We start from the raw sequence: 23,953 nt of genomic DNA, 5'->3' as shown, positions 1-23,953 counted from the left end.
TGCTGTTTGAACTTGTGACGTGTAATGCTCTCTTTCACGTCCGCATTCCCAACCCTGCATCATTGGGTTACTGATTATGAATGATTATCAACTGAAATTGGATCAAATTAACCCAGCTTCCTTACCCAACAGTCTTAACCCATCGTTTGGTTTGATAAAATAACCCTGCATTCCAAACTGTCAGGCTGCTTGTCAGTAGATTTGGCAGTACACTTTAACCATATTTCAAAGGCGATACAAGTAATTATAAAATTACATATAAAGACGTACTTAAAGGGATAGTTTACCCGGAAATAAAAATTCTGTCATCATTTAGCCTACTCAGTCTCAAGTTGTTCTAAACCCAATTGAATTTCTTTGTTCTGTTGAACACAAATTTTTTGAAGAATGTTGCTGTTGCTCATCCCCATTGGTTACCCCAACTGTTTGGTTACCAACATTCTTCAAAATATCTTCTTTTGTGATCAACAGAACAAAGAAATTCATACAGGTTTAGAACAACTTGAGGGTGAGTAAATGATGACAGAATTTTTATTTCTGGGTGAACTATCCCTTTAAAGTCCTTCTTAAGTGGGTCAAAAAAAGCACTCTTAAGTTCAACCAATTGAATTTCATATAACATTAAACTATAATACATTTTCATTTAATTGCTATTAAAGGGTTAGTTCACCCAAAAATGAAAATAATGTAATTTATTACTCACCCTCATGCCGTTCTACACCCGTAAGACCTTCATTAATCTTCGGAACGCAAATTGAGATATTTTTGTTGAAATCCGATGGCTCCGTGAGGCCTACATAGGGAGCAATGACTTCAATTTCCTCTCTCAAGATCCATTAATGTACTAAAAACATATTTAAATATTTTTGGTGCGCCAAAAAACCCCCCAAAATAACGACTTATGGCCGATTTCAAAACACTGCTTCAGGAAGCTTCGGAGCATAATGAATCAGCATGTCAAATCAGCGGTTCGGAGCGCCAAAGTCACGTGATTTCAGCAGTTTGGGGGTTTGACACGCGATCCGAATCATGATTTGATACGCTGATTCATTATGCTCCGAAGCTTCCTGAAGCAGTGTTTTGAAATCGGCCATCACTAAATAAGTCGTTATTTTGTTTTTTTTTGGCGCACCAAAAATATTCTCGTCGCTTTACAATATTAATATTGAACCACTGTACTCACATGAACTGATTTAAATATGTTTTTAGTACCTTTATGGATCTTGAGAGAGGAAATGTCATTGCTGGCTATGTAGGCCTCACGGAGCCATCGGATTTCAACAAAAATATCTCAATTTGTGTTCCGAAGATTAACGAAGGTCTTACGGGTGTGGAACGGCATGAGGGTGAGTAATTAATGACATTATTTTCATTTTTGTGTGAACTAACCCTTTAACATACAGTTAAGTGTCCAAAAACATTACATTCGGTTTGCACTTATGTCTATTCTTTTCACAGTTCTCTGTTATCGATTAATAGTTTCATTACAAGCAGGTAAACAAATAAAATATTTAATCTTTTTAACAGTGTTTTATTTTTATTGTTTTTATTTTAAAAAAAGTTTAATTTTAATTTTTAATTTTTATAATTTAATTAACTACACGCTACTCACAAACCAGTTCCTGCAGTTCCCTCACAAACCTGTTTAGGAAACACTACATCAAGTAATAATAAAGTGTAAAGTGTTGTCAAAATAATTGTGATGTATATGAAAGAAATGTACATATAAAGGCCACTGACGAATAAGGTTTTTAAAAACATAATGGAGATATAATTAATTTTGAAGTTTTATTAAGTGTTAACAATGAGATTATGTGGTTTTTATAATCAATTAACACTGCTTTTGTTATTTTTTACAAGATGGACAAAATTTGTCACCAAAAAAGTCATTCGGTTTAACCAAAATTTTGGTTTTACCGAATGACACTTTTGTTTATACCAAATAATTATATTTTCAAACAATGCTAACAGGCTGATATCTAGCTAGCTAGCAAAAGGACAATTAAACATTTCATATTTAGTACAAGTTTTTTAAAATATTACAACATTTTCCATGTTTTATAGCAGTTGTACCGAATGACCTGATGTTTCGGGACATGCGTATGAGCAAGTGAAAACATGAATTTTTCAAATAGTTAAAAGAGAGTTAGTTACTTTGCTTGTCTGAATGATGTCACATCCTATCACATGATATTGACCGCATGACTTGATCCAAAATGGTCCCTTTATATTGGTTACTCCGAATGACATCAATAAAATTCATTTTTCTGGACATTCTTTCTCGTAACAAAGCAACGACTTCTACACATAATTTTAATACCATTTTGCATTATGTTGATATATGATGTTATAAAATCATGCCAGAATAAAAAATATATACATTTATTATATTTTAAGATATTTTTTTAAATCACAAATGAAATGGCTGTATTGGCCTTTGGACGGTTAAACCGAATGACCTTTTGACACTTCAAAATCTTTAAAATACCTTTATATGTAGCAAAATATAATTAAAACCTTTTGGATTCAATAAAAGAGATCTAGTTGTACTACCTTACATACTTTGGATGTCATATCTTTGTTTTTTATTATTATTAAGGCCTTTGGACAAAAACAAAAAACAAAATGACCCGTCACGTCATTGACCCACAAAGCAACTTTTGGATTGCTATCAATGAATCAATGCTCTTTCCCCACATAATGTCATTACAGCATCTACCAACTGAAGCTACCCAGCCAAACCATGACCGCCCTGCCAATAACAGATCCATGTACATGCAGACGGGAGGTGTTAATAATGGTGGCGAGAAGCTTGGAGGTTTAGATTTAGCCAGCCATTCTGATCAGGTTATTGTGTGTATTTGCAAATGGCCATGTTTATTAATTGTAATTACCTCTAACAAATTAGCCTCAGATGTGCCAGCTCGCAGCTGTCCTGACAGGGTTCACTGCACCAGTTTGAAATGCTGCCAGGCTGCATGCTGTAGCGGCAATGTTTCCTGACAGCTTCCATTCTGTCCGCGCTGCACAGTCAGACATGTAAACCTGCAAATGAGCTTTAGTGTTCTGAAGGGTAAAGCAGGATTTTCACCGCACCTTTAAATCCTGTTAACGCTAGTCTTAACACGCCTGATCTCCGCTTTCATCAGAAGGACCATGTGACAGGCAGATCTTCACATCTCAGTGTTTGGACACATGCAGATAATCACAAACACTTAGCAGATTTCTTGTTTTATCACTCTGTATATCTCATTGCCTTTTAGTGCTGTTTGTTAAGGCAAGTATTGCTATTGCTACTGGTTATACTTAGGGTTAGTGATTTAAATGTCTAAATTTAAGAGTATTAAACTCAAGCGTGCAACTCATTCAGGGTAGCCAAGTCAGTGGACTACAATTGGGCTACTTTTTAACTATTGCCACAGTTTGACATATTATGGCATAAATTATATTTGCCTGAAATGGTTGCTTTAAAATATTTTATATTCTACCAATGATAAAACTGTGTTGTGAAGGAGGGCCACTGGTAGGAAGCCTTTGAGCTGTGTTAATGATCACTACGATATAGTGCTTTTCAATTTGCGTAACAGTGACTGTAAAATATGTATTTTTAGGTATGGAAATGGCATATTTTGAGTTTTGATGTTTTGAATATGACTATTGGGCTATTTTTGATTAGCCTAAACTTATTTCTCACTGCTGGGTCAGTCCATCTCAAGCAGTTTAATGAGGATTACTTGACCATTTAAAAAAAAAAAGTCTTTCTTTTTTTTTTGCATGATTACCTCAGTGTATTGCTATTGTAAAACCACCAATTTTTTGTTTTTATTTGACTTGTTTTAACCACAACAGCCATCTTTGTGCAGTGGCACACACCATTTTGGTTAAGCAGACATTTATGAAAACCTCAAAAACTTGGATGGGCTGAGCTCCTTAAAATTACCCAGCACTGGTCATTTTTAACCAAATATTTTTTTTTGAGCGTATCATCATATCAAATACACACAAATTCAAAGGTCTTCACTACAACCCATTAAAATAAATGTTCCCTTTCGAGTGGAACTCAACGCTAAATTCCAAACAGATAATACGACGGTAGCTGCTCGTGTCTCAGCCTTCCTGACAGATATTTCTTGCTGGATGAAGGACCACCACCTTCAACTAAACCTTGCGAAGACAGAGCTGCTTGTGATCCCGGCCAACCCAACATTCCATCACAACTTCTCTGTTCAGCTTGGTTTGTCAACCACAACTTCATTCAGGACCCCTATACCTGAACTCATTACTTCGGACCTACGTGCCATCCAGATGCTTGCATTCTGCTGCCTTGTGGTGCCATCACAACGAGGCACAAAATCACTTTCACAGATATGGACTGTTTCCTGCTGGTGGAATGACCTGCCTAACTCAATTAGAGCTGCTGAGTCTTTAGCCATTTTCAAGAAACTGCTGAAGACGCATCTTTTTTGGCAACACCCATTAATATTTAGAGTTACTATTCTATATCTTTTTTAAAAAACCTTGCTACGTGTACTGTGCTGGACTGACTGGGACTGGTCACAGCAAATTGTTGACCTATTGTTAGTTTGATTGGTTCTGTTGCTCTCCTCATTTGTCGCTTTGGATAAAAGCTTCTGCTAAGTTACTAAATGTAAATGTAAAGCACATGTCTACACACACCAATTTGGAATTGGCCAAATGTATGGACTGCTACGCTACGTGCTACACTACAGCAGTAAGTCCATAAATAGATGCCAGCTTGCCAACAGCTTCTTTGTCTTTAAAAGCAGTTGAATCAGATCAGTCAGGAGTAAGTCTGTACAATGGCAGGGTTGAGTTATAGGAAATGTGTGACACCATACTGACTTGAGCCTTGCGATCATTTTACATGCCACAAGCTCTGATCCTGCTTGGCCACTTTTCTCGAGGGTAGAGGGTCGAGCCCATGAGTCCCACTGTTGCTGAGGCAGTTTGCAGAGGCTGAGTTTGAGATGAGTGAGAATGCTCTGTCTGTCATGCTCTCTGCTGACTCAAAGGTCCCCATTTTGGATCTCAGACTGAAACGAGGAACCCATGCTTTCTGCATCTGATCCTGAGGGATTAGATGTAGAAAAGCAGGTGAGTGCTTCGGTAGAGCAGCTTCCTCAGTCTGCCACTTTTGAGGAGCTGCTTGAAGTTAGTATTCGTGCGGTGGCTAAATTAAATCTGGATTGGCCAGATGGGAGTACAGACTCCTTGTCTCCATCTCCCGTTCTTTCCCTATCTCCACACTGAGGTGTTGAGATCGTGGAAGAATCCATACTCTGCTCTCGTTGATACACAGAGGTCATCAACATACTCTATGGTAGTTGGTACGTGCGAGCAGGGGTATGGGCCGATGCCGAAGATGGCAGGGATGGTTGTGGGCTCCCCTTCATCAGTGTCGTCGTGGAGGAAACCTGCTTTGCCCACTAAGCCTTGTAGAGTGACATCTGCGTATGTGACAGAAGGTCAGGCTGGTACATCCCTGCACACCATGGCAGTTCTGCAGGTGTACCAGGCAGATCTGCTAAGAGTTTTGGATCATAGCAAGGGATTAGGGCCTGAGGTGGTTCAAGAACTCTGCCCCGGCCACAGATCTCGCCCTCCGGGCAACCAAGCAGACGCCCCGCACTATTGGTTATTCTATGGCTGCTATGGTTGGTATGGAGAGGCTTCTGTGGCTTAATTTAACAGGCATCAAGGAAAAGGACAAGGCCTTTCTCCTTGATGCCCTGATTTCACCTTCTGGTCTGTTCGGTGACGCAGTTAACACCATTGTCAACAGATACCAGGAGGCCATACGACAGTCAGCAGCATTCAAGGAGATGATCTCTTGCTGTGTCCAAGAGCTGTCTGCCTCTACCAGCCATGCTCGACTGGCCCAGCTCTCATAGAGAAGAGCAGAAGATGAGCCCCCCTTCGTAGGGACAGAGGGCAGGGAGATCCGCTCAGTCCAGGCTTCCTAAGAGGAGATCCAACCTAAGGGAAGTGAACTCTGTAAATCCTGACGCCTTCAGGCCTCAGTCCCTAAGGGGCCCCCCTCGAGGGAGGTCAGTGTACACCCTAATATCATGTGCCCGACTTTCCCCGGGCTCTCAGCGGGCGCTTCTACTTCTACCACCGGTGATTTGAGAGGTGGGGTATCCAACAGGTCATTCGCCCCATCTTCGCTCATGAGCGATTCCTCCCTTCAGTCAGTTCGGGTGTTTCCTGCCTGTACGCTGCTTCAGGGCACCGAACAGACCAATTCTATCGATAAAATGATTCGTCTGTCAGACTTTGTGGCAGTGTGGCAACTTCTGCCCGATGTCTCTCAGTGGGTTTTGAAAACTGTAACAAAAGGTTACAGGATTCAGTTTGCCCACCTTGTTTCCAAAGCATGGTTGTAACAAAAGTGCGCCAAGTACGTGACAAAGTATTTCGCAAACACGAACTTTGCCACAGAATTTGGGGAAAATAACAGACTTCAAAGGGCCCAATGTAAGCAATCACCTAGCAACGTCCTAGCAGCCACCCAGAAGATGCTTGCAACCTTAAAAACAACATGCTAAAAACGCTCAGAACACCTTAGCAATCGCATAGCAAAATCCTGGCATCTACCACAGCGCCTAGCATTGTAGCGAGTTGGACCAATTTAAGCAGAAAATCTATTGTGATGCTGTACATTCCTCACACTGAATATAAATTCCAAACATCCCATTTCCTTCTCCGAAACAAATAACGACAGTAATCCACACACGTTTCTGAGACACATGCTATCTTACAACCACAGTGTGAATGTGGTTGTGAGATCATGATGACATCTGGTGTTAGAGTGAATGTGACTTGACTTTTGTCCTCACAGTAATCTGTGGTTTATCCTCCCCCATCACCATCTGCCACTCTTCCTCTTCACCTTCTTTCTCTAACACATGCAACACACACACACACACACACACACACACACAAACACACACACACACACACACACACACACACACAAACATACAAACACACTGTCAGTAGGGATGCAGTAGGGATCAAATAATTGCAGCTTTGAAGAATATATAAGACTTCTCTCAAAAAATATCTTTCAAATTCTTACCCCTACTTTCCAATAGCAGTGCATCACGGTTTCCTAAAAAAATATGAAGCAGCATAACTGTGTTACATCATTGATAATAAGAAATGTTTCCTGATTAGGTAACACTTTAGTATAGGGAACACATATAAACTATTAACTACAACTTTTCCCTCAATAAACTCCTAATTTACTGCTTATTAATAGTTAGTAAGGTAGTTATTAAGTTTAGGTATTGGGTAGGATTAAGAATGTAGAATAAGGCATTAATATGTGCTTAATAAGTACTAATAAATAGGCAATATTCTTGTAATATGCATGCTAATAAGCAGCTAGTTAAAAGACCCTAAAATAAAGTGTTACCGGTATTTTTATCATGCAGATGTTCAATAACCATTAGTGCAACCGAACACAATGAAAATCATTTAATTAACATTGAACCAGTTCTGCTTCTCGGTTCCTGGCTCGTCAGTGGTTTTAGTTCTCACTGCAGTTCCTCTAGAGGTCTAGATTTACCTGATTTGTGATCAAGCTGTAATTAATCCTTCCTCTCCAAAGTCAGCCGCGGACACGGCTTAGGTTGTGTTTGTGGTTTGTGTGTGTGTACATTTATGTACGTTGTGTGTGTACATTGTTTACGTGTTTCTTGTCTGCTACATTCCTAACCGTCCATTAAAATGATAATGTTGAAATGTTAATATGCACATGTGTGCTGCACACTCCCTTGGGATGTTTGCTGGTGCATTCTGGGAAATCTGATGTCCCTCTCTCTCTCTCTCTGTAGCTGAAGACTGCCGACTACTCTCTCAAATCCCAAAGGTGCGGTGTCTGAGAAATGAACGCCGGGAAGGTACGTGTGAAATGAGTAGAGTGGAGATACGCTCATATATGGATAAAACATGTTGAATGTTATGGCATAAATGCTGTACAATTATTGAAGAGATATTTAAATAATTCAGGATTCAGATCTCTCCTGCACATATTTTTTATTTTTTTGTATGCACTTGTACCATTTTTAATCATACACTGTAAAAAGTTATCTGCAATTGTTATCTTAAAGTGTTATTTCTATCTGATTTACACTATAAAAAATTTTTTGTTCGTACAAATGAAAAGATGTGTATAATAATATTTTTCACTTGAATAAAACCAGTTAATTTTACCATTTTTTCAGTGTATAGTGCTAAACGAACAAACAAACACATACAAATTACAGCTTTCGACAGGAAAAATTCACATAAAAATGTAAAATAAATAAATAAATAAATAATAATAATAAATCCAGTAGCCTTTAGTTTAGGAAAAAACAGCATGTTTTGCTAAATTGTATATGCCCATTTGAAGAAGACACACACTACTGTTCAAAAGTTTGGGTCATTTTTTAAAAAGAAATTAATACTTTTATTCAGCAAGGATGCATTCATTTGATCAAAAGTGACAGTAAAGACTTTGTTACAAAAATTGTCTATTTCAGATAAATTCTGTTCCTTTGAACCTTTCTATTAATCAAAGAATCATGAAAACATATATCACAGTTTCCAAAAAATATTAAGCAGCATAACTGTTTTCAACACTGATAATAAAATATATTAAATAGAAAACAGTTACTTTAAATTGTAATAATATTTCACAGTATTTTTGTATTTTTGATCAAATAAGTACAACCTTGGTGAGCAGAAGAGACTTCTTTCAAAAACATTGAAAAAAAGATCATTGAGATCTCACCGACCTCAAACTTTTGAACTGTAGTGTATATCTGCTTAATGTTTAAGCTTAATCAGCTTTAAAGAGTACATATAGATGAGCTTAAAGCTGACAGACATGGACTAAATGCCACAAAACTCCCATTTAGATTTCACATGGTCTTTAACATGGGAGACAACCCAGTAATTTACTGAGTGAACTGGTAACACTTTACAATAAGGTTCATTAGTTAAACATTAGTTAATGTGTTAACTAACATGAACTAACCATGAGCAATTCATTTGTTACTGTATTTACTAATCTTTGTTAATGTTAGTTAATGAAAATACAGTTGTTCATTGTTTGTTCATGTTAGTTCGCAGTGCATTAACTAATGTTAACAAGATTTTAATAATGTATTAGTAAATGTTGAAATTAACATTAACAAAGATTAATAAATTCTGTAAAAGTGCAGTTCATTATTAGTTCATGTTAACTAATGAAGTTAACTAATGTTAACTAATGAACTTTATTGTAAAGTGTTACCAGTGAACTGATGAGCTTCATTTGTGCACTTGTTTGTTATGGGAAAATTGTGATGTTGCTATGAATGTGTTATAAATTGGGCCATTGCCTGTAATGAAAATGTGTTGGTGTTGATCAGGTCTGATCAGGTCTCGTGTCAGAGGGGCGTCTGCGGCTTCGGCCTCCATCCTCACTTTCCTGGACAGTCACTGTGAGGTCAACACAGACTGGCTGCAGCCCATGATCCAGAGAGTCAAAGAGGTGTGTTTGCTTGCATCTCTGCTATACATGCTTACATAACACACGGTATCACTAACGTTGCCTCTGTTTTTTGTTTTTGATGTGAAAACCCTATTGCTATCGGTCAGTCCACTCAGCCACCTGAGCGCAAACACCCCAAAGAATGTCACTGTGCCATTATTTACAAAGAAATTCTATCTGAAGGAAAACCGTGTAATGCATAACAGTTTATTTCTTTATTAGGTCAGATATGATAAATGCCTTCCCTTATTTATGTACAGTAACTCAAACCATGCAAATACATATAAAATTGCAAATTATTTAAAAAATATGGTACTATAACTGTTCCAGAGTGATAGTTATTTAATAAAAACTGGTGGGTAGCAACCCAGTTTTGAGTCGCCGATATGTTCTGATAGTGTAAGATAACAGAGATAAAACAGTGCTAAATAACAATTAAATGAAATTCACCATATATTCGTCTATTGTTAGCATAGCAAAATAAATTGTTATCTTTTAACTTTAAATCTCTTTTATCTTTTTTATCTTTTATCTTTAAAATTAAATCTTTTAAAAAGGAGATAACACTTCCCATATACACTACTGGACAAAAGGCTGGAATAATCAGGCCTACTATTTTTAACATCTCTTATCTCTTATTGTCACAAATTGCCTGTTTTAGTTTCATTTTCATGGACTTTCTATTTGTTTCTATCAGTTTTCCTTTGTCCCAGTTTCCTGCTCCTCGTTTGTTACTATGGTTTCTGATTAATGAGTGATCACCTGTTCGTCGTCTGAGTTTGATCACCTTGTGTATTTAAGTTCCTCCTTTTCGTTCAGTTGGTTTCTGGTATTGATCGTGTATTTGTGAGAAACATGCTGTTATGTTGCCTTCCTGCATTTGGATTACCTGAATTTGTTTTATTAAAAAACCTTTTGTTTATTGAAAACTGTTTGAACGATAATGCATTTATTTGATCAAAAATAGCATCATTACTCCAGTCTACAGTGTCACATGATCCTTCAGAAATCATTCTAATGTGATGATTTGTTGCTCGGTTATCATCAGTTATTCTCAATTATTAATAATTCTTATTAGGGCTGCCCCCTAATAGTCGACTAACCGTTAGTTGACGAGAAGAGGTTTAGTTAACCAAAATTTTATTAGTCGCTTAGTCGCAGGGGAAAAAATCCACAGGAAGTGGTGAAGTCACAGTCTGTGACAGACAGATCATTAACTGCTGGATATCCAAACCCTTGCCTATCATTCATCAAACTCAAATATAGCTAATCTCAAACACGTAAGTAATAGCAACCTTACATGGCCGCTCGCTTTAACGTCAACCTAGAAAAATGTGGGCGATTCAAGTGTTTGTGAGGACTGTGAAAGCTGAATAGTAGCACGCTTACTGCATGACAGCTAACATGGAGGCACCGGTGCGATCACTTGCGCTTAAAATACTCCATCATTTTTGGTCATACAGATAAGAGTAATACATCTTTTGAATCTGTGAAGAGTCTAGTTTTGTTTTGTGCACTTACAATAACAACACAATGTTCTGCTTTTGGAAAATAATAAAAGCAAACAGGGTGCGCTTTCTGACGTCTCTCTCTGTGAACTTGAGCGCACCAAAAAAAAAGAGAAAAGAACTGAAACACTATGTAAACTTGCCTCGCAGACATGAAAAATATATCTATAGAAAGTAAAATGTCTACTTTTAAATGAACCAATTCAAATGGAAAACAAATATTCTCTGGTTATGTAATCCATATGAAACGTGCATATAGGTGCATCCACTACTGCGGAGATGACGAGTCAACATCGACAACTTCATCACTGCAGGCGTAAATACAAAAAACACTAGTTTATCAATTAATTATTAAAATGTTAAAGCAGTCTCCTTGCTGTTTTTCCCAGACACATTCATAATCATTACTTCTGCAGGTGCGCTTTGGCAAGATTTATGTGCACTTGAATGCTGATTAGGCATTAAAGGCTCTTTATTATGATTTATATGGTTTATTAATAATCGTTTGATTAGTCGAATAATTGCTTAAAATAAATGACTACTAGTCGACAAAAAAAATCTTTAGTCGAGGGCAGCCCTAGTTCTTATCATCAATGTTGAAAATGGTTTTTGCTGCCTAATTTTTTTTCTGTGGAAATTACGATACAGTTTAAAGTTCTTTTAAATTGTAATAATATTTCACAAAATTAGTTTTTACTGTATTTTTGTCAAATAAATGCAGCCTTGGTGAGCAGAAGAGACTTCTTTAAAAAAATATTAAAAAATCTGAATTACTCTAAACTTTTGACCGGCAGTGTAGTTTGTTGTTGACATAAAACATGTCAAAGTTACTCCGTTTAGTGCCAAGATGTATGATTTTTCATCATGAACTGGCGAAATCTCTAGCTGTTTTCCAGACATCTTTAAGTCTGTGTTTTGTGCGCAGGAGGAACATCAGAAGTGCACAGCTTATGAGGAACTCTGATCAGGTCTGATTTAGAGCAGTGCTTGCTTCAGGACTCATATTTTACATTGGACATCAAGTGGTGACGCAAACCGTAATACCATTGTTTATTGTACAAAATTAAACTCAAACGTCCTAAATCTGAAACACTGAAACAGACAATAAAGTATGCAAAATGATTGATGTTTTGGAAAATTGACTATAAATGTCATTTAAACTTTGATGGTCTCAGCACAAAACACATTTGTGCTCATGATTATCCTCACTGCATGAGTCTAGATCAAAATGTGTTTTAATCTTGTTTAGTTTTGTTGACAATTTTAGAGGATGATGCATGTCATGCAACCTGTCCATGTCGCATCGACCTAATTTGACTAGCTTCTACCTTGCACCAAATTACTGTAGTATAATCAGATTTTTTACTTGTGTCTGTGACCATTTCGTAAAATGGAGAGCGTTAAAGGGCATGGAAAAAAATAATTGTTGGTTGTGGATATTTGTGTGTCATGTTAGGATCTATGTTCAGGACATTTTAATACACTTTCTGTCTGCGTGACCTCTGCAGAAAATGACGGTGCTTCAACATTGTGAGTGTTGAGAGTCCGCAGTGAGTCATAAATGGCCTGAATCCAGTCTGGTTCTTCAGAGGGACATTTTCCCAGAATCAGAGCGAGAGAAAGGCAGTTTGTCTTCTCACAGCTGCACCATGTAGCCTCTCTCATCCTAAATCATCAAGAGTGATTATCATCATCCTCATCATCATCATCTACTCAGCTGCTTTTCTCCAGCATAAGAGCTGTAACTGATCTTGCACTGTTTGTGCTAGAGACAATGATAAAGAATGATTCTTCAGATGTCAATATAAACATTTTGTCATGTCAAATGTAAAATCAAAAATATCTTTTTTAATATATTTCATTCAACTAGAATCTGTTTAATACAGTCTATGAATGCTCCTATTTATTTTCCATTTTTCACTCAAGCATCATTATTTTTCATACTAATTTTATATATTTGTGATCGCTTCATTAAGCAGCCAGACATCTTTGTGGTTTTCCCAGTCAAACATTATGAGCTGGCAATGGCATACTGACACATGTCTGAATAATTGGAGCGCTGTATGATGAACAACCAGAGAACTAATGATGCATACTGAAAGAAACACACACTGTCTGTTCTCTTCAAACAACACTTTGAAATAGAATCAGTGTCTGAAGCCTTGAGCGGCACTGTTAGACTGTTCAACCTTAAACACATAAACAGCTTGAAATATATGGAGCTAGAAAAATGGCAAAACAATTTGCATTTGAATTTTAGAATAGTTTTTGTGGCATATATTTATTGATCTGTATTTATAAACTGCAGATTTGGTGAAATTAGTTAGCAAATATTCAGATTATGAAATTACAGTTTCAGGTTTGTAGCTTAAAGAAGAAAGTCAGGATTCGAAATCAAAATTATGTCATTTTATAATCTGAATAATGAAAAAATACAAATATTTAAAAATACATATCTATTGAATATGCCTCAAAAACAATTTGTTAAATGTCACATTCTATACAATTCAGATTTAAAGTCCCCCTGAAATCAAAATGTAAGTTTTTTAGCTTTTAGTATGAATATGTTAGCCTTAAAAGAACACTCCACTTTTTTTGAAAATAGGCTCATTTTCCAACTCCCCTAGAGTTAAACAGTTGAGTTTTACCGTTTTCGAATCCATTCAGCCGATCTCAGGGTCTGGCGGTACCACTTTTAGCATAGCTTAGCATAGCTCATTGAATCTGATTAGACCGTTAGCATCTCGCTCAAAAATGACCAAAGAGTTTTGATATAAATGAAAAGTTGTGATTTTCTAGTCCGATATGGCTAGGAACTATACTCTCATTCCAGTGTAATAATCAAGGAACTTTGCTGCCGTACCATGGCTGCAGCAGGCGCAATGATATTACGCAACGCCTGTGACCCCCTGCTTGCACAGGGAGCGTGCCTTGCAACCATGGAGACATTTGTGAGAGACGCTGCGTAATATCATTGCGGCTGCTGCAGCCATGGTACGGCAGCAAAGTTCCTTGATTATTACGCCGGAATGAGAGTATAGTTTCTAGTCATATCGGCCTAGAAAATCGCAACTTTTCATTTTCCGTCAATCTTAGTACACGATGTAACTACAGAAGAGTCAAGTTTTAAATAGGAAAAATATAGAAACTCTTTGGTCATTTTTGAGCGAGATGCTAACGGTCTAATCAGATTCAATGAACTACGCTAAGCTATGCTAAAAGTGGTACCACCAGACCCGGAGATCGGCTGAATGGATTCGAAAACGGTAAAACTCAACTGTTTAACTCTAGGGGAGTTGGAAAATGAGCCTATTTTCAAAAAAAGTGGAGTGTTCCTTTAAGGTTATGAATAAGCTGGTGTGTTCCAAAACAATGACAAAATTCGCATTTAGGAGATATAAGCATTCAAAACGTACAGTCTCTCACTTCCGCTAAAATGGATCACGGATTTTCATGATATCACATCGCACTTCAGCTTCTCATCAAATCTTCTGTCCAATCAAATGCTCTCTAGAATCTAAAGTCCCGCCCCCTCCTACACTATCAACAGACACTGAAGCTGCAGCTCTGGCCAAGCTGTGATATAAACGAAACGCTATTGGCTATTTTAAAAAAAGGGGGTCGGGGCTGTTCGATATATCGCCCTGTCTTCCTGTTTCAGTTGAAATTACATCAACACATTGAATAATGCTGCGCGTTCCAAGACACTTCAGTGGGCCTTTAAAACAAATTTAGTTATTTTTGCCTTTTTTCTGTCTCCATAAAAATAACAGTTTGGAAAGTGGTTTAGGACAGTAAATGGCCATTTGATGTTGAAAGGGGAAAAAATATTATCATTATTATAGAGTAAAACATCATTTAAACATATTTTTGTGAGATTCACTCACCTTGTTTGGACACTGTACTATGGTAATACCATGTTTTTTATATGTATCATGGTAATACAATGGTATTCTCTGAAGTACCATGTAAACACTAAGGTTCAAGAACAGAGTAGTCATTCAGTACCAGTACCATTTGATGCCATTACAGTAACATGGTAACCCCACAATACACTCAAGGTATAAAATTTCAATCCATTTGGATTACATAGTTTTAACAAACTAATAAACTTAATGTGATGCATATTTGTCAGTCTTGCATGAATGAAATGGGTAAGATTTCTGTAATAGTACTAATAAACAGAATGGGTTTTAAATACACAATAACCAGTTTTCTGTTTATCATCAAGAAATCCAATGTTTGAATCTCATATGTTGAAACTAACTGAACATTGCTTGTTCCACAGCTAGCCATATTTTAACCATGTTCATACTTTTTAACTGAATACATGTAATTGTTTTTACTATGAACAGATTTATGCTGATTCTAATCTAAATCTTTTGAATAATTGCATTTTAATAAAGAAAATCAAATAGATGCAGATAGTTAAAAATAAACTACACCATTTTTTTTAATTTTTTTTTTGAGCGTAGAATTCTTACCCGACAAATATGCATTACATTAAGTTTATTAGTTTATGTTAAAACTGTGTAATCCAAATGGATGGAAAAACTGGCAAGCCTTGGACGACTTCTAAGTGGAGTGTCCTGATGTTTTTTATGATTGTCCAATGCTGTATGAAACTACTGTATATGGGATGTGCTGCAGATGGATTTCTGGGGTTCCCCCCACACATACTGAAGCTCTGAGCACCACAGCATAGAGCGCCAGCTCTAATTGAAAACACTTGATTTTCTTATGCAGTTGTAATGTGAACTTCCCCAGCACAAGTTTTTTTATGTGACACACGCTTACATGCTCATAAATAGTGTTATGTATGCACAAGTGTACTCGCACAACAGCAAGCAAGGTTTCAAAGTAGCAAGGCTTGCAAATAACACACAGTAATGCAATAGTTAACATCGGAAATCTAGCATTTTTCTATTTTTTCATTTTTTAAAAATGGATGTGCATTTATAAAACTTTACTTATGTAATGTACAGTATGTGTTATATTACCTTGGCATTAAAAAAAAAAAAAACTAGTCCACACTGCTGTGAGGGGGTTTCTAATACAGCTGCTGAGGGAGTGAGGGACTATAAATTTGACATCTTTCTCTCTTCTGACTGCCACAATCCATCTCTATTTTTTTTTTCCTCTTTTGGAAACTCGTGAAAAACACAATAGAAAGTTGCTGTTGGAGGAAATGGAGAAATAATATTTGCTATGGTCTCCTGTTTAAGTTTACACTGCTATACTCTGAAAAGTGTGCATTGTTTTCAATGGGAGCAGTGCAGCTGCATCCAGACTTAAGGTGGACAGTTGGTCTCCTAGTCTGGCCATACTGGTTAGGCTGGTCTGTTTTGATGGTTTTAGTGAGGTTTTAATCCACTTGTCAGGCTGGAAGTCTAGCAAACTATGAGTAGCGACAGATCTTTTCTTTTGTATAGTTGTGATGTTTACGTCCGAGTGTAACAGGTTGCCAAAAAAGAAAAAATGTAGGATGTTGACTTGGTTCTGTGCATTGTATGTTAATTGGATGTTGATATGTGGGCGTGGCATGCAAAGGTGGAGGCAGATTAAGGTGAGCTTGCAGGGCTAGAGTTTAAGTGCACTAAATGATTGGCATACGTCACCAAAGAGGAGTCTGTCGTTTTCACTGGAAGATCCAAGTATGACATTTCGATTAAAAATTGATTAAAAGTCAAATGTTAAAAGAAAAAACAATCATTCATTATAAGATCTATAACATGCATTTAGAAAATAAATGAAATTTCATTTCATGCACCTGATTCAATTTAAAAGCTCAGTTGCTGTGTTAAATTTTTAAGAATAATCAAATGTCATTTCAATGTCATTGTCAGTAAAAGTCATTTTTAAAATCTTGTCTAGTTGAATCTCATATAACTTAAAAAATAATGTTGAAATTGGTTAAATTATTTTGAGTTCAAGTAATGGAAAAACATATGTTGCCATGACCTATTGATCATATCACTTTTACAGTGTGCTGACTTTAAGCTGGGTATCATGGAGTCACGCATTGCACACAGATGGCTTGCGCCCTTTATGATGTATTTAGCTAAATAAATTCATTAACATTAACGCTTTGAAAGATGTTTACACATAATGAAATGAGTCATTTGCAGTTTGTGTTCTCTTGTAGGATCACACCCGTGTGGTCAGTCCCATCATTGATGTTATCAGTCTGGACAACTTTGCCTATCTGGCCGCCTCTGCAGACCTGAGAGGAGGTGAGAGAACCGTACGCCATGTATGTGTGTAATGTGTTCATCAGAGCTTTACCACAGAAAACATCTCTTTAATGTGTGAATTAATTCTCTTCAATATTTGTTTCTGCCAGAAAGCAATGAGAGTAAATGGAGAAGTTCCTAGATGTTTCTCCTAAGAATAATCTCACATGTGTCTCCTCTATAGAGTCATAGAAATCTGTGCCCAGATTTGCCAATATACCAAAGTCTGCAATCAAAAGTCAAAGATCTCAGTATGAACCTGTTGTTATTATTATAGCATTATTTATATACTATTAAAGCATTTATTAATATTTTGCATTAGCTTTTATTTTCATATTTTTAGTTTTTATTTTAATTTTAGTTAAAGACTTTATATAATATATAATCTTTATTTTTTATTTCTATTTCATTTCAGCTTGATTTGATTTTAAAACTGTGATTTAAAACTTTTTTAATAGATTTAATTTTAGTTAACAATAACAACACCCAAATATTTCACAAAGTTCTTCTAAAATAAAATGATCCGAGCTTCTATCCACATTCATTTTATAGTTCTATCTCATATTGTTTGTCAGAATGTATTTATGTCAATTTTTTTTTTTTTAAAGGAATATTAGGAGAAAAACATTTGAGACAGAGTTGGTGCTTAAAGCATAAGTGAGAACATTAAGTCTCCTGGGCTGTGAAGAGCAACCTCTAAGCAATGCAGTGCTCCGAATAATCTGGTTAAAGGGTTAGTTCACCAAAAAATGAAAATAATGTCATTTATTACTCACCCTCATGCCGTTCCACACCCATAAGACCTTCATTCTTCTTTGGAACGCAAATTAAGATATTTTTGTTGAAATCCAATGGCTCAGTGAGGCCTCCATAGCCAGCAATGACATTTCCTCTCTCAAGATCCATTAATGTACTAAAAACATATTTAAATCAGTTAATGTGAGTACAGTGGTTCAATATTAATATTATAAAGCGACAAGAATATTTTTTGTTCACCAAAAAACAAAACAAAATAATGACTTATATAGTGATGGCCGATTTCAAAACACTGCTTCATGAAGCTTCGGAGCATAATGAATCTTTTGTGTCGAATCAGCGGTTCGGAGTGCCAAAGTCATGTGATTTCAGCAGTTTGGCGGTTTGACACGCGATCCGAATCATGATTCGACACAAAAGATTAAAACCGCTCCGAAGCTTCATGAAGCAGTGTTTTGAAATCGGCCATCACTATATAAGTCGTTATTTTGTTTTTTTGGCGCACTAAAAATATTCTTGTCGCTTTATAATATTAATATTGGGCCACTGTAATCACATGAACTGATTTAAATATGTTTTTAGTACATTAATGGATCTTGAGAGAGGAAATGTCATTGCTGGCTATGGAGGCCTCACTGAGCCATCGGATTTCAACAAAAATATCTTAATTTGTGTTCCGAAGATGAACGAAGGTCTTACGGGTGTGGAACGGCATGAAGGTGAGTAATTAATGACATAATTTTCATTTTTGGGTGAATAAACCCTTTAACTTAAAAATATCAGTAAATTTGAAGATGTCTGATTTAGTAGTGGACCGATATATCTCCAAGGCCAATATAGGCTATAATCCCCTAAATATTATATATAATATTATAATCCCCAAAAGCATACAGTTTTGCCCCACCATGGTGCCACCCTTCATCGGCCACCAGAAAATATATATTGGTCGACCACTGGTCTGATTGCTGACAGATTAAAAATACTTGCATGTGTTTATTCAAGTGATCCAGCCTCACTTTTTCCCCTCTGACATCAGGTTTCGACTGGAGTTTACACTTCAAATGGGAGCAGATTCCTATAGAACAGAAAATGGCAAGAAATGACCCCACACAACCAATCAGGTCTCTCTCTCTCTCTCTAGAATATTTTTATTTCACCTGAGAAATAAACAAAGTTTTTGAAATTTGAAGATTTTACATAAAATAAATATGGTGTAAAATTCTAGGTCACTAATCAAATGGAAGCAAATTTGTAATAAAAGATCTACAAATTCAAGCTTTCAAGAGCTTTTAGAAAACTAGAAGCATTTTTTATTACTGTAGTGGTCTCAGACCTTTCAACCCCACTTCGTGTGTAAATAGTATATATACACTGCCCAGCCAAAAAAAAAAGTTGCTTTTTGGATTTTAATAGGCAAATACTTAAGAATCTATGAATAAATCATTGTTACAGTGATTATTATGTTTCTAGCATATTATATGTTTGGCAACGGTTCTTTTAACCCTTAAAGATGGAGAGTGTAGCTTTTCATTTCTTAAACAATGTTGTAGGAAGACACATCATGGCCATATTCCAGGATGGCAATGTCAAGATTCACCAGGGTTAAAATTGTGAAATAATTGTTCAGAGAGCATGAAGAATCATTTTCACACATGAATTGGCACCTCTGAGTCCAGACCCTTAATTTCATTGAAAGTCTTTGGGATGTGCTGGAGGACCAAAAATTGATGCACCTCTTGATGGAAATAACATCACATTTATTAACAAACATTTATTTCCATCAAGAGGTGCATCAATTTTTGGTCAACATCTTGTATTGACAATGCAAGAGGTGAGCACTCTGTAAAGTCTACTCCAGCACATCCCAAAAACTTAAACTGAGGTTAAGGTCAATCCAAACAGCAACCCTTTTTTTTGGCCGGGCAGTGTATACCAATAGTGTATATACTAACCAAGGGCGTAGGTTTAATTTTGACATTGGTGGGGACATAAAAGCAGCAAAAAAGGAGGCAGTTTAACAGAACTTTACTTTAACTCTGTCCATTGTGCATTTGTCAACATCTCTCATCAGCATCAAAGTACATATAGTGTATATATAATACTCTATATAATACATGGAGCACTTACTGTAAATTACACAGTGCTTTTGGAGTGTCAGAGCACTCTTGATGACTCTCTCTCTCTCTCTCTCTATATATAAATATATATATATATATATATATATTTTTTTTTTTTTTTTTAAATCAAAATTATTGCTATTGACAATTTAGTATTGCTAAATATTGGTAAGGACATGTCCCTAGCATCCCTACTAAATTCTATGCCTTTGATACCAACTGCTGTTCATGCAGGACCCCTGTAATTGCTGGAGGAATCTTCGTAATGGATAAAGGCTGGTTTAATCACCTGGGCCAGTATGACACTCGCATGGATATTTGGGGTGGTGAGAACTTTGGTAAGTAATGATCAAATGTATGACATTATCCTGAAAAATTCTTTCACTCCTCTGCTGTGAATGTGAAGTGTCAAACATCTTGTGAACAGTTTAGCAAGACAAACTGCAGAGATTGCATAAAGAAAAGTGTGTTAAAGATGTCCTCACTAATATACTCAAACCTACTCAAATGGATATTATTGTTAACAGTTAAGTGAAAGAAAATAAAATATAAAAAACTTAAACTTATTTTATTTCAGCTAGTTGCTAAGGCAACATTTTTTAGATGTACTGAAAAAACTAAAACTGAAATAAAATAATAAAAACTGTATAGACATAAATAAAAGTAATAAAAAAATAGAAATAAAACTAATAAAAAATGACAAAAACACAAAACAAAAACTTAAACTTTAAATTTAAAATGATTAATATAACAATAATTCAAAATATTAATAAATTAATATGTGTGTGTGTGTGTGTGTGTGTGTGTGTGTGTATGTGTGTGGTTCGGGTATACCCTATTATGTTATGGAGACAAAATGTGCCCACAAGGATGGCAATACCAGAAATCTTTGACATTTATTCATCCCCATGAGGAAAACGTATTTAACCCGGTTCACTGAGAGGGAACGAGACATGACGCTATGGGAATGCCCCTGTGTGCGCCAGTGTCTGAAGCACTTGGAAAAACACCAATCTTTGATTGGCTGACAGTGTGGTCAGGTGACGTAGTGAAGTATACACAAGAACAAACCCTTTGGTCTATGGAACAGATTAACCCATAGGATTCAAAGTCTGGGGTCAATCCAATTCAACAATAAACATGCATGAATGTTTGTAGAAAGGGCCAGCCTGCCACAGCACAAACATATAAATGTGTATTAATCAGAAAAAGCCCCAAGACACATACACTCCAAGTGGAGTGGGCTCCATTACCCAAGGATGAAGCTTACCACGCATCCCACAGGTACCTGAAATTGTCAAGACTTAAAGGGCACAATCTTATACTTCTCAAAGAAGGTAGTCCCCCCTAGTGCATGGAGGTGAAGCTTACTGTACACCTCATAGGCCTGAAAGGGAACTTAACTTAATGTAAAGGCTAAACTTCTCTACAGAGAATGCCTTTTAAATCACAAAGGCTAGAAGATATTAAGGCAGTTAGGTTGTGAAGTACGGATACACACAGACCTGTTAGCCTCCACTAGATTCTTAAGAATCATTCCTTTGTAAGTTCAATATAAAACAAAATCCATGAATATGCACTAGCGGTGTAACGGTACGCGTATTCGTACCGAATGGTTCACGGGGCAAATTCCAAATGGAAGTGATGATCCCTATGCCCTATGTGATCATCCCTATGTGAGCAGGGCATGTATGAAGCCGTTTGGAATGCACTTGGCAAAGGGAGCGGCATAATTTCCTCATTATCTTCAGCTGGGATGTTCCCGTGACAACGCAGCACAGTGTCCGTCAGCAGATGCCGCTGTTTTAACGACATAATTCTTTTTTCTTTTCTTTTTTTAGCCTAACTGTTGCAAATAAAAACGTACATTTTATATTTTAAAAAGTTTTTAAAATATGCTATATAATATATAAAAAGTAATTTATATAAAACTTTTAAAAATATAAATTGTATATTTATTTATGCCGGCGCTGCGTTGTCACGGGAACATCCCTGCTGAAGATAATGAGGAAATTGCGCCGCTCCCTTTGCCAAGTGCATTCCAAACGGCTACATACGGCATGCGCGTGCCTTGCTCACATAGGGATGATCACATAGGGCATAGGGATGATCACTTCCATTTGGAATTCGCCCCGTGAACCGTTCGGTACAAATACGCGTACCGTTACACCCCTAGAAAGGGACAGCTGTCACAGCACCTCTGCCAAATCAACCTCCGGGCTGAGTCTCCAATCCCCAGGCCTCAGCCCCTGCCTTGACAGGGTGTCTGGATCTGTTGCGCCGACCTGAATAGGGGGCACAAACGCAGCCCACCCGGGAGACCACCGATATGTCATTCATTACCTGAGCAACACATAATAGACCCTCAGATATAGGTGAAAGTATTTCCATCCCAGACCACACCCCAGCACGTGAAGGAGGCATCTGTCATTATAGTCCTGCAACGACAACCTCCCCCAAGAATGGGACCCTAGGCAATGCCGGGGTATTCCACAGAGAAAGGGTATGAATGCATCTGCGTGTAACCCTTATGTCTTGCAGAGGGTCACATAGTTGATATATTGCTCCTGAACCACCATTAAAACGGTCTCATATATGAAATCCTCTGCTCTTGAGTCACCAAAGAAATGGCTGCATATGTCCTGGCCTAACCTGGTAGAAGCAAGGATTGATTCATATGAGCAGGAAGTAACACGCCTGCATTGTGATTGAATCCTCATACTACTCCCAGAAAAGTTTTTCTCTTAATTGGAGAAAGCATACTTTCTGAAATTTTAATGTTCAACCTAAACACCCTAAATGAGCAAGAATGGCATCTTGATGTTGACTCACAAACCGTTTGAAGGTGCAAGGTGATAAGGTCAGGCTGAAAGGACGACTCCATACTGTATGCTTTCCCCCCAAAGCAAACCCACAGAAGTAAGTCCTATGACCTTCTTCCACAAAGATACAATTGGCAGAAGTTACCACGCTGCCAAGCATTCTCCACAGTAACCATTAACTACCGGGGGACTAGTTGCAAGGGGAGTGCCCAACACTATCTAGGGGAGACAACTGCCCTGACTAACTATGATGTCCCAATACCCTCTGTATTGGGAGATTACAGAGGAGTTGGCAAGACAGTCCCCTGAGGGCATCAGTAAAAAATGAATACACGACTTGTGGCGTAAAACATTCCCGCTGAGAGGGCATGCCCTCAATGGCCTGAGCCCATTGGCATCAAGGCTCTTCCAAATAACTCTTAGAGGTTAACCACTAAAACTTCTCCCCAGCGACTATATTAACATAAAGCAGCCAAAAACACAGGCAGTCTGCTTGGTGGCACAGAGGGCCAGTTCTGTTGTTCAGCGAAATTATTCATCTGAACCTCCCAGAGTTAAATATCATCCATGTTCATATATTGATGTGTCCTTTGTAAAAGAATGATGAGATCATCGCATGAAAACACATATTTTGTTTGAAGACAAAGAAGCTGGTGACATGCATTTTAGGCATTTATTTATGATCTCAGTGATGCGCTGAGACTACGTCACCTGACCATGCTGTCGGCCAATCAAGATTGACATTTTTCTACATGTGCTTCAGACACCGGCTCACGCAGGGGCATTTCCATAGCGCCATGACGCAGCGTTGAGTTCCACTCGAAAGGGAACAGCTTATAAATCATACTAAATGATGTTTTTTTGAAAATGTAAAAATGCAGAAAGTTTTCTGTGATGGGTAGGTTTAGGGGATAGAATATACAGTTTGTACATTATGTCTATGGAATTATTCAAAATTCTCCCTTCTGAC

At 37.1% G+C, this 23,953-nt stretch overlaps 1 protein-coding gene across 1 annotated transcript in view; it reads left to right on the top strand.

The window, feature by feature from the left end:
- The window catches only part of galnt16 (UDP-N-acetyl-alpha-D-galactosamine:polypeptide N-acetylgalactosaminyltransferase 16), a 56,689-nt gene that overhangs the window by 19,023 nt on the left and 13,713 nt on the right, over positions 1 to 23,953 (top strand). The window contains exons 5-9 of the mRNA XM_051868870.1: positions 7,863 to 7,928; positions 9,426 to 9,547; positions 17,201 to 17,288; positions 19,081 to 19,165; positions 20,396 to 20,499. Of these exons, the coding sequence (XP_051724830.1) occupies positions 7,863 to 7,928; positions 9,426 to 9,547; positions 17,201 to 17,288; positions 19,081 to 19,165; positions 20,396 to 20,499 (465 nt within the window). The remainder of the gene's footprint in view (positions 1 to 7,862; positions 7,929 to 9,425; positions 9,548 to 17,200; positions 17,289 to 19,080; positions 19,166 to 20,395; positions 20,500 to 23,953) is intronic.

This window comes from Ctenopharyngodon idella, chromosome 17 (genome assembly GCF_019924925.1).
Source record: "Ctenopharyngodon idella isolate HZGC_01 chromosome 17, HZGC01, whole genome shotgun sequence".
Classification (NCBI taxonomy): domain Eukaryota; kingdom Metazoa; phylum Chordata; class Actinopteri; order Cypriniformes; family Xenocyprididae; genus Ctenopharyngodon; species Ctenopharyngodon idella.
Note: the sequence above shows the minus strand (reverse complement) of the source record. Positions and strands in the feature narration are given on the sequence as shown.